Source organism: Aotus nancymaae, unplaced genomic scaffold (assembly GCF_030222135.1).
Source record: "Aotus nancymaae isolate 86718 unplaced genomic scaffold, 86718_ANA_hifiasm-v0.15.2.pri h1tg000006l, whole genome shotgun sequence".
Lineage (NCBI taxonomy): Eukaryota > Metazoa > Chordata > Mammalia > Primates > Aotidae > Aotus > Aotus nancymaae.
In genome coordinates, this window is record NW_026988417.1 from 66,500,261 (window position 1) to 66,513,580 (window position 13,320).

The following is a 13,320-nucleotide window of genomic DNA, read 5'->3' on the forward strand; positions in this document are numbered from 1 at the left end:
TCTAATGAAAATTCTGCACATATACTATGGGGCTAGGGCAGAAAGGAAGAAAAAAAAAAAGACTTAAAACCACCTTCAACAAAATCTTGTGTTTAATACCAGGAGATTCACAGCCTATCCAGACCCCAAGTTAACAATCTCTATTTAAAAGAAATTTTTTTTTTCAAATGAATAAGGAAATATTACCTTGAAAAGTAAGTATTTTGAAAGGCAGGAAAGTAGTAATAAATTGCCTCTAGAAAGGGTGGTTTTTCACTACGAAGTTTTCATCTTGTTAACTTAATTCTAGTGGTAGGTATATGGATTGTCTTTCTATACTCTGTATTTCTTGCTTTCTTTTTCTTTAGTGAATTTTTCATTAGAAATGGAAAGAAAAGCTTGGGGTGACCAGTTTGTCTTCAATGGTTGCCCTACTGCTGAAAAGAATCTCCCCCTATACGATCTGAATTTGCCACTATCTGAAATATGGTATTTAACACCATACAGCATAACAGAGCGTGTGAATGAGTGAGGGAATAAATGAATGAATGAAGGCTTAGACTCTAAGAGTCCCAGGTTAATCTCACTTTGACATTTATTAGCTATGTGACCCTGATGAAGTTGCCTAAAATCCTTCTACGCCAGTATGTTTGCCTGTAAAATGAATGCTCCCTGCAAACATCTGTATATTTCCGAAACTCATACATTATTCAAGATGTACGTTTAACCACTTAAGTTCACTCTCACACCTCCCCAAACTCATATTTATTCATTGGTGCACTGTTAAATCAAGGTGTCTTACAATAGTTTCGTTCACCATTGCTCACCCAGTATAGCACAATACTCGCATATAGTAGGAACTCCAAACATTTATTGAATAATGAAACAAATATAGCAGCACCTACTTCAGAGGGTTATGACGAGAATAAAATGACAATACATGAAAACTGTATTAAGTCATTTAACTCTCATAGCAATGTTATAAAGTAGTATCTACTATCATTACCATTTATACTATTTACATGAGGAAACTGCAGTAGTGGTTAAAAAACTTGGCCAAGGTCACAAAGCTAGTAAGTGATGGATCAGGGATTTAAATCCAAGCTTCAGAATCCATACTTTTAACCTTTATCTAGCCTCTACAAACAGTAGGCACTGAATTAATATTCATTTTTATTTACTCTTTAAAACTAAAAAATTAGGAGGCTTCAGGTACTTACCAGGCATTCAACAATCAATTCCTATTAGTTTAATTGGCTTTCCCCTTAATACCTACAGAAGATCATCATCACTAAGAAAAGAAATTAAGAAACTGGAAAATGTTGAAATCTAAACTTCAGCTATTCAGAGGTCCTAGATCCAAGAAGGGAAGAATTTCTATTCCTTCTCTTCTCTTCGTAAATGAATGCTGATTCCTCTCTAAGTACTAGTTATTCATTAAAAATGTTTTGTTTTGTTTTTTTCTAGTACTGTGCTTAAGCAGGAGAGAAGACAAGATAAATTATAATTAAGACAGACTACTGCTTCAAAGATCTTAACATCTAGTTTACAAATACTGCTACAAATAATTAAGAGATGAAACAAGCAAGCTTCTCTGGGCCAATCTAGGATTCTAAGCTTTACAAAAGTGGAATTAGATAGCATTTTTCCATTAAAAAACAAAAATATTTGCAAATGAAACTGACAGCCTAATTCTGAAATTTTTTTTTTCTCCCTCATTTTCTTTTCTTTTCTTTTCTTTTTTTTTTTTTTTGAGAGAAAAGTCTCGCTCTATCACCCAGGCTGGAGTGCAGTGGCACAGTCTGGGTTCACTGCAACCTCCGCCTCCTGGGTTCAAGCGATTCTCCTGCCTCAGCCTCCCGAGTAGCTGGGATTACAGGTGCCTGCCACCATGTCCAGCTAATTTTTTGTATTTTTAGTAGAGATGGGGTTTCACCATGTTAGCCAGACTAGTCTCGAACTCCTGACCTCGTGATCCAGCCATGCTGACCACCCAAAGTGCTGGGATTACAGGCGTGAATCACCATGCCCAGCCCCTCATTTTCAACTCTTTTTCCGTCTGTAAACAGATCCTCCCTTGCCTTACAAATTTTTTCAATATTAATTCAGTACTAATTTACTTACTGGCTCCCTTTTGTCTAAAATTTCTTCCCTAGGCTTATCTCTTGATTTAGTCACAGGTACTTACAAAAAATATATGAAATTCTGATCAACTCCTACTGTATTTAAACTTTATGCATCTTCAACAAAATTGTTTCTCCCCCTTTGAATTCTGCTTTAGAAAATACTAAGATCACAGGGCCCAGTGGCTCACGCCTGTAATCCCGGCACTCTGGGAGGCCGAAGTCGGCTGATGACCTGAGGTCAACAGTTCAAGACTAGCCTGGCCAACACAGTGAAACCCTGTCTCTACTAAAAATACAATAATTAGCCAGGTGAGGTAGCAGATGCCTATAATCCCAGCTACTCAGGAAGCTGAGGCAGGAGAATCACTTGAAGGCAGAGGTTGTGGTGAGCCAAGATCATCCCATTGCACTCTAGCCTGGGCAACAAGAGCAAAATTCTGTCTCCAACAACAACAAAATACTAAAATCATTCATATTCAAAAATGCATTCAATAGCATGCAATGTTATTTATGAAATAAAGTATCAATTCTTGAAAATATAAGATTATTTTCTTGTAATAGTCAAGTAAGCAATTTAATTAATTTGGTCCACTAATTTGAAAGAGCGTTATGGCTTTTATGTTAGAAAATATATTTGTATTTTCCATATTGGTCACTCACTGAAAGCCAAGAAAATTATGCATGTTCGATTTTACATCTACGACTTTTTGTCAAATAGAGGGGGAGAGGGAGGCAGGTAGTTCTTCGTCTTGTTTCCAGGTATACCCCAAGTTATGCAAACTATATAAATAAAACATGATTATCCTATTCTGAAATACTTTTAAGTAAAATCCTATTCTCAGTAACCTAGTCCAAGGTCTAGGAATTATATTCTTACTCTTCAACACTTAAATGAAGTTCTTATTTAAATTGATTCTCATTTTCTTCCAGTTTTCCTCTTTTGGCAGATACAGAGATTATTCAGGTAGCATTTATTTATAGCAAAACTATGTATTTTTGTTACATTAAAGTTATCCTTTCAGGTTAAATACCACAGAACTATAAACTTTCACATTCCTTTTTAATCTTTTGATAATCTTTACTATAAGGATAATTTTAAAGATCATTTTATCTACTTTTTTTTATTGTGTAGTCTATAACAGAATGAATTAGAGAAAAGACAACACTGTGATTTTAGCACAACACTTCCTAGCTCCAGAAAGTTAAGCTTCTGCTGACATGTCAGTAAAATGGTAATTAAAAGAAAAACACTACACAACTCACCCATTTAGCTTACGGTTTTATTTTTCTTTACTTTGGTCAAAAGATAAAGACAGGGGTAGAGACAACCTGTACTCCTTTTTGTCTGCTCATCCCTCATCTGTATAGATTTTTTTAATGGGTACACTTTCTTTTTTCTTTTGTGAGACAGAGTCTCACTCTTGTTGCCCAGACTGGAGTACAACGGCAAAATTTTGGCCCACTGCAACCACCACTTCCCGGGTTCAATTCTCCTGCCTCAGCCTCCCAAGTAGCTGAGATTAAAGGTGCCCGCCACCACACCTGGCTAATTTTTTGTATATTTTCAGTAGTGACAAGGTTTCACCATGTTGGCCAGGCTGGTCTCCAACTCCTGACCTCAGGTGATCCACTCTCCTCAGCCTCCCAAAGTGCTGGGATTACAGGTGTGAGCCACTGTGCCCGGCCAATGAGTATACTTTCTTACATGTATTTCTCCTGACTCATCTTCATAACAAATAACAAACCCATTGTTTGCACCACTATGTAAAAGACAGGAGAAGGTCCATCAAAAATGTAGAAACACTACCATAGTTGGTCAAAGTCAACATAACCATTCCTATGTTATAAAAGGAAAACAAATCTGACCCACAAAATAAACATACCTACAAACTTACAGTCATTCTTTATAAGGAATTACTAAAAGTTTTGCTTATTAGGCCATATTCCAATGGACAAAACTACCTAAGTATGTGAAGCTTGCAGCAGAATACCCCTGTAAGTATTGCATTCAACTATCATAACCTTGCTCTAAACCAGAGTTTAATATTTTTTAGGAGAATTTAAAATTTTAAATGTTGGTATTTTGCCCATAGCTACAGGACTGTGTTACCTTGTCAGTAACTATTTTTCTGAATGTTGTCAGGAGGAGAATAAGAGGAAATAAATTATCACTAAAAAATGTACAGGTCTGAGACATTAGAGAACTTTGATTTCTACTTTTGTTACTACCCACCACAACCACTTTCCTCTAAACCGTGTTTTCCTCCTTTTCAAAGTAAAGGGCTGAATTATCTGTAAAGTGTTTCTCATCTTTGAGAATCATACAATTAAATGATTCTGAGTACCATGACAAATTTTATTAGAGATAAGGATCCCATTCCATCTTTCTTTTCCTTGTTTCAAATGCAGCCAGAGTAACACAGTATCCTAAACATCCAAGTAGGCCAATATAAATCTATCAATACAACTTATTCTCAGAATCCAACAGGCTAAATGGGAATAAAAACAAAGAGTGGCATCTTTTTTCATACAGACTTCAACACTTAACATCTCTACTTACATAACTCAGTCTGAGATAAAAGAGAATCTGGTCTTCTACATGTGTCAAATCCTTTAAAAGGTACTTTTCTATTTCAACAGAACCCAGGATTCAATAAACGCAATTTTCAGAAAACCAGGCTTGCACCAAAATAAGTTCCATGTTTGTGGAAGAGAATAAACAGTAAGTGGTGCTTCTAGATGAATCAGTTGGTCTCCTCTTAAAACTAAGTTTAAAATCAGCCTTTAAAGCTGTTTTCCCTCTGCTGCCTAAGTTACAATTTCCCTCTCCAGATAAAGATTTTTTTCTAGATTCTATTTCAGGAAGGAAACAAGAGAGAGGTAAGACAGCTAATACCTAGTAAAGCTAACTCTCAGTTGGTTGTCAGTATGGTATGTTTTACTGAGCCATTGGGTTGTAAGGGCTTCTTTGAGGAATAAGGTCCTGCAACGCCGCCTGTCTGTGGACCCAGGAAAAATTATAAAGTTATTATGAAACCAGATCACTAGGACAAACCGAGAGGCCTTTCCTATTCCAACTCACCACAACCAGGCTTGGCTCCAAAGCCGACTCTTTGGCTGTCCCATATTATGGGACAACAGGTCCTGGCTTAATTCTAATGCACTGAAGAAACATTTGAAGACATAATGTGTATGTATGTGTAAGGATCAAATATATTTCATCCACTTATAAATGTATATGGTCATTTGTAATTATTTAAAGTTACTGATAAATGTATAAAAATACAGCATCAGTTCATCCAAAATCCTTGAGAGATCGAGGAAGTGAGGTTACTTCAGCAGCCAGGATAGTGGTGAAAAACCCTGCAGAACAGTATGGAAAAGTACAGCTTCTCACGTGCCCCTCATATACACAAACACTTAGCTCTGAGTCCATTACAACCTTACATCCCCCCTCAAACTGTTCACCTCCACCTCACAACTTGGAGAAGTTGATCAACCTCCTAGTTGGTCCCCAAGAGACTCATCTACCTATTATTTTACTCCTCCCGCTTTGAACTCGATCCCGCCCCAGAATAAGGTGGCCCTGCTGGCCCCAGGCAGATCACCCCCACAGCGTGTAAACAGGGAATCTAACCAATTCCCTCCATCCTTAACCATGTGAGCCATCCCATGATAACAGGCCGTTCACCAACTCTGTGAACTCCGTGGTCCTCCCACCCCCACGTGTCAGCTACCCTCCCCCACATTCCCACACCTCACGATTTAGGCCGAGGAAAGAAAGGGGGCAGTCGAAAGCCTGGCCCCTAAGAGATCAACCCACTGGAATCTGTCCCACCGCCAAGTCCCCTCCCACCTTCGGCCCCTATCCCTTACAAACCCTTCCTCCCTCCTTCCTTTGAAACCAGGCCCTTGCCTCAGAAACCTCCTCTTCCTCGTCGTCGTCGTCCTCCTCTTCCTCGCTGTTGTTGCTGCTGGTGCCGCCGCCGCCACCTCCACCTCCACCTCCGCCTCCACCGCCGCCGCTGTTGTCGCTGTCGCTGCTGCTTTCGCTGCTGCTAGGGGGTCGGCAAGTCCGGTTACGCTTGGCCTTGTGGTGTTGCTGCTGCGGAGGCTTCTTTTTCAGGAGCAGGTCGCAGACTCGCACCATCCCATGAGGAGACGAGGCCGAGCGAGCTCCGCTGCTGCCGCCAACGCCGCCGCCGACCTCCGCCGCCGCGGGGGGGGCAGCCACAGCCGCCACCGCCGGGGGGCTCCCTTCTCTCTCTGCAGCCGCAGCAGCAGCAGCAGCAGCCGCCGCCGCCGCCGCCGCCACCGGAACCGTCGCCTTCTCCATCCCCAGGGAAAGAGGGAGGGCGCGGACGGGGGAGGGGCGTGGGGGCTACGCTCTACCGCGACTTCGGCCGCACTGGGGCCGACACAGCAATCGGTGCCGCCTCTGCCGCCACCGCCTCGGTCACCTCTACTGCCGCCGCCGCCGCCGCCGCTCCGCCAGCTCTCACCTCGTCTCGCGATACTAAGGGCGGGGAGTCTGATGACGGGAGGGAAGGAGGGAGGGAGCAAGGGAAGGGGGGTGAGGCGTAAGAGGGAAACCGGGTGTTGGGAGACCCAGAGGAGAGGAGACTAGAAAGACGCCGGGGAAGTGTGCTTGGGGCAGCTTCCGACGGGAAACGGCGGGGACTGATAAGGGAGGTGCAATTGCCGCCGGAACGCCCGCGAGCTACCGGATTTCTTCTCTTTACTCGCTATTTCCCGCACACACAGCCCTGCAGTCCTCCCTTTTTCCTTCCTGGCTTGTGACTAGAACGCAGCCGCAGGCGGAAGTGCAGTGACGCCATCAGCCGTCGCCTGAGCCGTGGCGCGCGGGTAGTCGAAAGGCGAAAGTGAGATTTCGAGGGCCCCATTTGGGGCCCCGCGGGCGCGCAGTGCTGCGATGTGTAGAGAGAACGGGGAGGCTGGAGAGAAGCCGACCCTGGGCAGTGTGGGAAGCAGGTGCGGAGGTGCGGTCCAGACACTTTGTTAGCAGGAGGCCGGTCTGCCAGATACGGGAGGTGGGGGCCTCGTTCTGCACTGCTGAACGTAATTTTATTCCTGGTCATTTTTTCCACCGCCAAACCGAGAGCTAGAGCTTTGGATCCTGAGAGATGGCGTTGTGTTGGGGAAAGAGCCTTCTTTAACTGAGTTTAAGGTTTGGCTTATAGACATCCTGTACCTGAGTTTACACGTGTGTAATACGAAGGCAGTCGATTAGGAGATGTCTAAGATCATTACAACTCAAGGTTCCAAGGGAAGGAAGACATGGGAAGGATGCGTGGTCTGTGCCAGACTTTGTAGACGGTTCACTGAATGACCCTGATTTAGCTCTTTGGCCCTCTTCGATTCAACTTCTATCTATGAAGCAGGCATAAATAATGATTATTGTCTGTATCCTTCTCTTGTAAGGAATACTGTGATAGGGTTGTGAGTTCATATTTAGGTTTCTGAAAAACTTTAAGGAGTTTTGAAATGATAGTGGAGCCCACTGAACTCAGAATTATCCCTTTCTGGTCTAGTAGGAGTATAGTGGCATAAGGAAAATGAAGCAAACATCAAAGACAGATGTACTGGCACAAAATTAAAAGTATGTCTCAGCTGACATAGTTGCCATTTTAAGACTGCTAAGTTTAGCTGAGTATGCCTGATTTTTTTTTTTTTTTTTTTTTTTTTTTTTTAGCATTTTTCTTCTTTTTAGCATTGGCATACCATATGAAATGTGGGCAGTTGCCAGTACTCTACAGAGTACCATGGCAGAATTGGCAATGACTAAATCAGTTCATTCAAACAAAAATTCATCATGTGCCTACTGTGTGCATAATTTGTGAAATCGAAGTCTCTTTCCAGGGGCTTTACAGTGTAATAAGTGCTATAGTAAATATATATACAGAGTGGTGCCTATTCCTCTCCTACAGTTGTTGCTGAGTTCCAGTGTGGAACAGAACACTGCATTGTGTATCTCACCACTGTTGATTTAGATTTTATAATTTCAGCTACATCCCTCTCTCCTACTTTGTGTATTCTTCAGCATCTCTTTCTCCTTTTCCTCTTGAATACTTTTTGCAGACTTAAAATCTCAGCCTATTTCATTATATGACTTTTAACTTAGAACTTCACAATTTTCCAAATGCTACAAATGTCCTGATATTTCCTTTTCTCCAGCATCAAGGAATGAGAGACTCCCTGTTCATATGTGAGATTAACTCTTCATACATATTCTAGTTCCAATTCTCCTCTTTCTCATCCATTTATTATCTTTTCTGTTTTCAACCTTCTACAAATTCTGGTTCCTTAGCTAATCCTTCTTTAGCTTTCAGTTGTTTCCTTCTCAAGCAAGCTTTCTTTCTTCAAAAAATATTCTATATTCAGTGTCTTTTTGTTTTCTGAAATTGACTTGTCAGCCCTCTTCAGTCTAGTTTCTGTGTCTATCATGCTACCAAATATGCTCTCTTTAATCTCATTGTTTGGAGGAAAATGAGTTTTTGCTCTTTAGTATAATAGTTAAATGATAATCGTATTGGGACTAGCAGGATAAGGTTATAAACTATTAAAATGGACAAGGCTCATAAAGTGACTTTCTTTTTTTGTTTCTAACTTTTTTTTCCTTTTAGAACCTCTGGCAGGGACTGACTAGCCCATGAAACTTATTTCTTCTTCTTGGGCACACAGCTAAACTAAATTTCACAGCTTTCCTTGTGGTTGGTTGTAGTCCTGTGATTAACTTTTTTTGTTTTTGTTTCTGTTTTTGAGACGGAGTTTTGCTCTTGTTACCCAGGCTGAAGTGCAATGGCACTATCTCGGCTCACCGCAACCTCCGCCTCCCAGGTTCAAGCAATTCTCCTGCCTCAGCCTCCCAAGTAGCTGGGACTACAGGCATGCGCAACCACGCCCAGCTAAGTTTTTTGTATTTTTAGTAGAGACGGGGTTTCACCATGTTGACCAGTACGGTCTCGATCTCTTGACCTCGTGATCCGCCCGCCTTGGCCTCCCAAAGTGCTGGGATTATAGGTGTAACTTTTTTTGTTTTAAGATGTAGTTTAGCTCTTTTCTTGACCAAGCTAGAGTGCAATGGCACGATACTGGCCCACCGCAACCTCCGCCTCCTGGGTTCAAGTGATTCTCCTGTCTCAGTGTCCCAAGTTGCTGGAATTACAGATATACACCACCACACCTGGATAATTTTGTATTTTTAGTAGAGATGGGGTTTCTCCATGTTGATCAGGCTAGTTTCAAACTCCCGACCTCAAGTGATCCACCTGCCTCAGCCTCCCAAAGTGCTGGGATTACAGATGTGAGCCACTGCACCTGGCTGTGATTAACTTCTAGCCAGTGAAAATATGAATGGAAATGATGTGCTCATTTTTAGGGTTAATGAAGTCCCCTTATTCTCCCCTACTCTATTTTTGTCAACTTGATGCCTCTGAGCATGGTGACCATGAAAACTATATATTGGAGATGCCAAAGCCAGAAAAGAGAGGAAGAATGAGTGGCTGAAACACTACTTGGAAGAGAGCCACCCCAATTAGAAACACTCCTTTTCAGACTTCTTATATGAGAAAAAAATTGAGATTTGAGAATTTATATGTATAGGAGCTAGAATGACCATAGCTAGTCCAGAAATTGGTACCAGAAGTGGAGTACTGCCAAGACAATAACCTAAAAGTATGTTACATCAGCTCACTTATGATGCAGCAGGTGGTAGAGAATGTGATTTGGAGGCTGGAAAAAGGAGGCCTGTGTTTGCAATGGCAAAGTAATTAGTAAAACTGTCACCTGGAATAATTCAAAATCAGATCACCTATCTGTTAAGATTAGCTCCAGAGTAAATGATTGAAAAGAGCAAAAGTAATACTATGTGTTAAATTTTATATTTTACTTTTAATAAGGTTTTACTAAAGTGAGAGTGTACAGGAATATTTCTTTGGAAGGGTTGAAAAAGGTGACTTTTTTTAGACTTCTAACAAAAAAAACTAGAAGAGGTCTTGAGTTATAGTTACCCTTGAGATTAAGTCCTGCAACAAAGATCAGGAAAAGGATTTGGTCTTTCCATTCAAAATCATTATTTCAGGGGGCTTCAAGATAGCTATGATAAAGATCTAGAGGAGGTTACATAGGAGCAGGGAATCAAAGCAGTAAATTAGACTTGATAATTATGTGAGAAAGAACTTTGGGTATAGTTACTAGAAGCACTTCAATCAGAAGACTACATTTTTAGAGGAATTTTATTACTGATCTTACTAAATCTGGTTCAAATATTATTCAGGTGTTAAAACAGTGGGTAACTGTCCAACCTCAGTCTTGCATAAGTAGAAAATAGAGCATAAAAGCTTAACAGCTCCCCAGTACCCACATAGAATGTGTCTATGGAGAATGATGGACAAAAAAAAAGAACATTTCAGAAGCTCCTATCGGGAACTGTAGAAAAGAATGGACAGGGAGTTTCTCCTGAAAACTAGAATTGGGATCTCATCAAAACTTTCTTTAGTCTCAAGAAGATGGGCGGGAAAATGCTTATACAGTATTTCATTTTTATTATACTGCATAGTATTGCTCAGTGTCACATTTTTCTTTTCTGAATGAGAGTGTATTATAGTTATGTGTCCCTGAGCTACCACTGTATATTGGGTTTGCAGGGACAGAGGTAACAATAAAGATAACTTGTCTTTTTAGTTCTTAGGTCACATCTGTACCTAATGAAGAGAACTGCACATTTTCTGAAAATCCTAGACTTTGAGCCTGTTCCAGTGACTGGATAAAGCTTTAGATTGTCTCCCTTGGGACATGGTATGTTCTGTGTGTGGAAAGAGAGGTAAAATACATGTTTAGTGATCAAAATAGTGGATTCTTGTACATGCTAAATTCTTCTGGCCACACAGTTATATTTCCATGCCTCTCTTGCAATTAGGTATATGGGTTAGGTGTGCTAATTAGGTTCTAGCTAGTGGAATGTGAGTAGAAGTGATATGCTCCTATTCCAGCTCTGGGCCATGGAAACATCACATGAGCAATCCAAGATACCCCACTCACCACCAACTTGAGGCAGATGAGCAAATTTGCTCTGGAAGCTATGTGTTAAAGATGACAAAGCCACAAGATAGGACTCCTGGTTTTCTGAATCTTCACTTGGAGGATACTTGCTTGCCAATTAGGGACACTTGTGTTAGAGTTCATATGCATTCTTTTGTGTTAGACCACAGATTTGAGAGTGTATCCTAATATAGACCTGTCCCTCTTTCTCCAGATGTAATCATTCATTACGTAATTCTAATTTTATGCCACAGGAGTGGGCCCACAAATCAGGCTAGCCAAAGTATCCTATCATTCAGCCATAGTGATTAGTTTAGGAATGGGCAGATTAGCAAAAATGAAGCTAATCAGAGATAGTTTCATCATTTGGGGTAGCACTGTTGAGAAAAAGGCACCTGCCTCTGGAATAAGGAAAAAAAAAAAAACAAAAGCTTTATGTGACCTTTGATCATCATGTAGGGTGAACCTGCCTAAGAATGAAATCATTACGGGAAAACAGAGGCAGTCTCAATGATACTGCAGAAGGGGATGATAACCCATGAACTGAGAAATATTTCCTGGGTTTCTACTCCAGGTTGAAATTCCAAGAGATAAGGGATAGATGCTGCCAGGAAGACTTGGGAATTCAAAAACAGGGAGCTTTCTGAGACCAGAGTCACATCCTGACACAGCTCTTGTCCAGTGTGCTGAAGTCCTCAGAATCTGCTGGTCTTGATTCACTGATGGAGGCAACCAGTGTCCCCATTAGTGCCCGGTCAGAAACATACTTTACCTTGATTTTAGAAAATAGGTTGGCAGGAATCTCCTCATTTCCATCAGGGAGTTGGTACCTGCCATAGTGTACTGTAAATTCTTTTCTCTGTTCTTCTAGAGCTACTATAAAGTTCTGGGGAAGGAAAACCTCCCAAAGCAGCCTGTCATCGTGAAGGCCAAATTCTGTAGCAGAAGAGCTTAGGAAAAGATTAAGTTGGGGTTGTGGGGAGGACCTGTGTCCTGGTGGCTTGAAGCCATAGGGAAGGAGGTTTTATTAAATGCCAACAAATGCTAAAAAATAAAACAGGAAGCTACTGGCTTGTGCTCTGCTTTCCACCTGAAAATTTGCCCAACATAAGCAACTACAGTCAAGTAGAAATTGCAGCATATGTTTCAGCAGAGAGGACCAGGTAACGTTGATAACCACTGTCCTCTCAGCCACTGTCTTAACTTGGCTTTCACCATTGTTCACCTATATTATTACAATAGTCAATCTCCCTGCCTCTGATCCTATTGTACTCTACTTTATCCTCCACATTGACACCTGAGTTACTTCTCTACCTTGTAAAAACAATTTATTTCTGAGTACAAAAACAATGCATGTTCATCTTAGAACAGTAAGAAATTACAAAAAAGCACACATACCAAAACATATAATTCTATCAGCTAGAGATATCCACTGTTGACATTTTAGTACAAACCTTTACACAGTGTTTTCTCTGTGTGTTTTTAAATGAAATCAGAATTCCACTTCTGTATTAAGCATGCCTTTTTTTTTTTTTTGAGACAGAGTTTCGCTGTTGTTACCCAGGTTGGAGTGCAATGGCATGATCCCGGCTCACCGCAACCTCCGCCTCCTGGGTTCAGGCAATTCTCCTGCCTCAGCCTCCTGAGTAGCTGGGATTACAGGCACGCGCCACCATGCCCAGCTAATTTTTTTTGTATTTTTAATAGAGATGGGGTTTCACCATGTTGACCAGGATGGTCTTGATCTCTTGACCTCGTGATCCACCTGCCTCGGCCTCCCAAAGTGCTGGGATTACAGGCGTGAGCCACCGTGCCCGGCCCTAAGCATGCTTTTTAACATTTATTTTTTTTATTTTTGAATCCACCAATAAGGTATCCCAGAGCATGCTTTTTTTTAACTTAGTATATGTGAGCATTTTCTCATGGCATTAAATGCCCTCTACAATATTATAATGAATATATCAATTTACTTAAAACAAGTGTTGCAAACTGGCAGCCTATAGCCAAATGTGGTACATGAACATGCTGTATGCTTAGTCATCACAGCATTTCAAAGTTGTTTGACTTGAATGCCTTTATATAAGGCCTGCTGTCTTCAATTCTCTACAGTTTCCATAAATTCCTATTATTCCTACTATCCTTATTCATTCGTTTA

General features: G+C 41.1%; 1 protein-coding gene and 1 non-coding gene across 4 annotated transcripts in view; one reads left to right on the forward strand and one right to left on the reverse strand.

Moving 5' to 3' along the window:
* The window catches only part of ANKRD17 (ankyrin repeat domain 17), a 177,630-nt gene extending 171,189 nt beyond the window's left edge, over positions 1-6,441 (reverse strand). Inside the window, exon 1 of one of the 3 annotated variants that reach the window (XM_012464408.2) lies at positions 6,022-6,441. In XM_012464408.2, coding sequence (XP_012319831.1) covers positions 6,022-6,441 — 420 coding nt within the window. The remainder of the gene's footprint in view (positions 1-6,021) is intronic. The other 2 variants (XM_012464409.3, XM_012464415.2) reach the window with 2 other exon arrangements.
* Positions 6,442-11,807: 5,366 nt separating this feature from the next.
* LOC135272125 (small nucleolar RNA SNORA3/SNORA45 family) lies at positions 11,808-11,932 on the forward strand. Its single transcript, XR_010340227.1, has one exon. It is a non-coding gene; the product is annotated as a small nucleolar RNA SNORA3/SNORA45 family (small nucleolar RNA).
* The last annotated feature ends 1,388 nt before the right edge of the window (positions 11,933-13,320 follow it).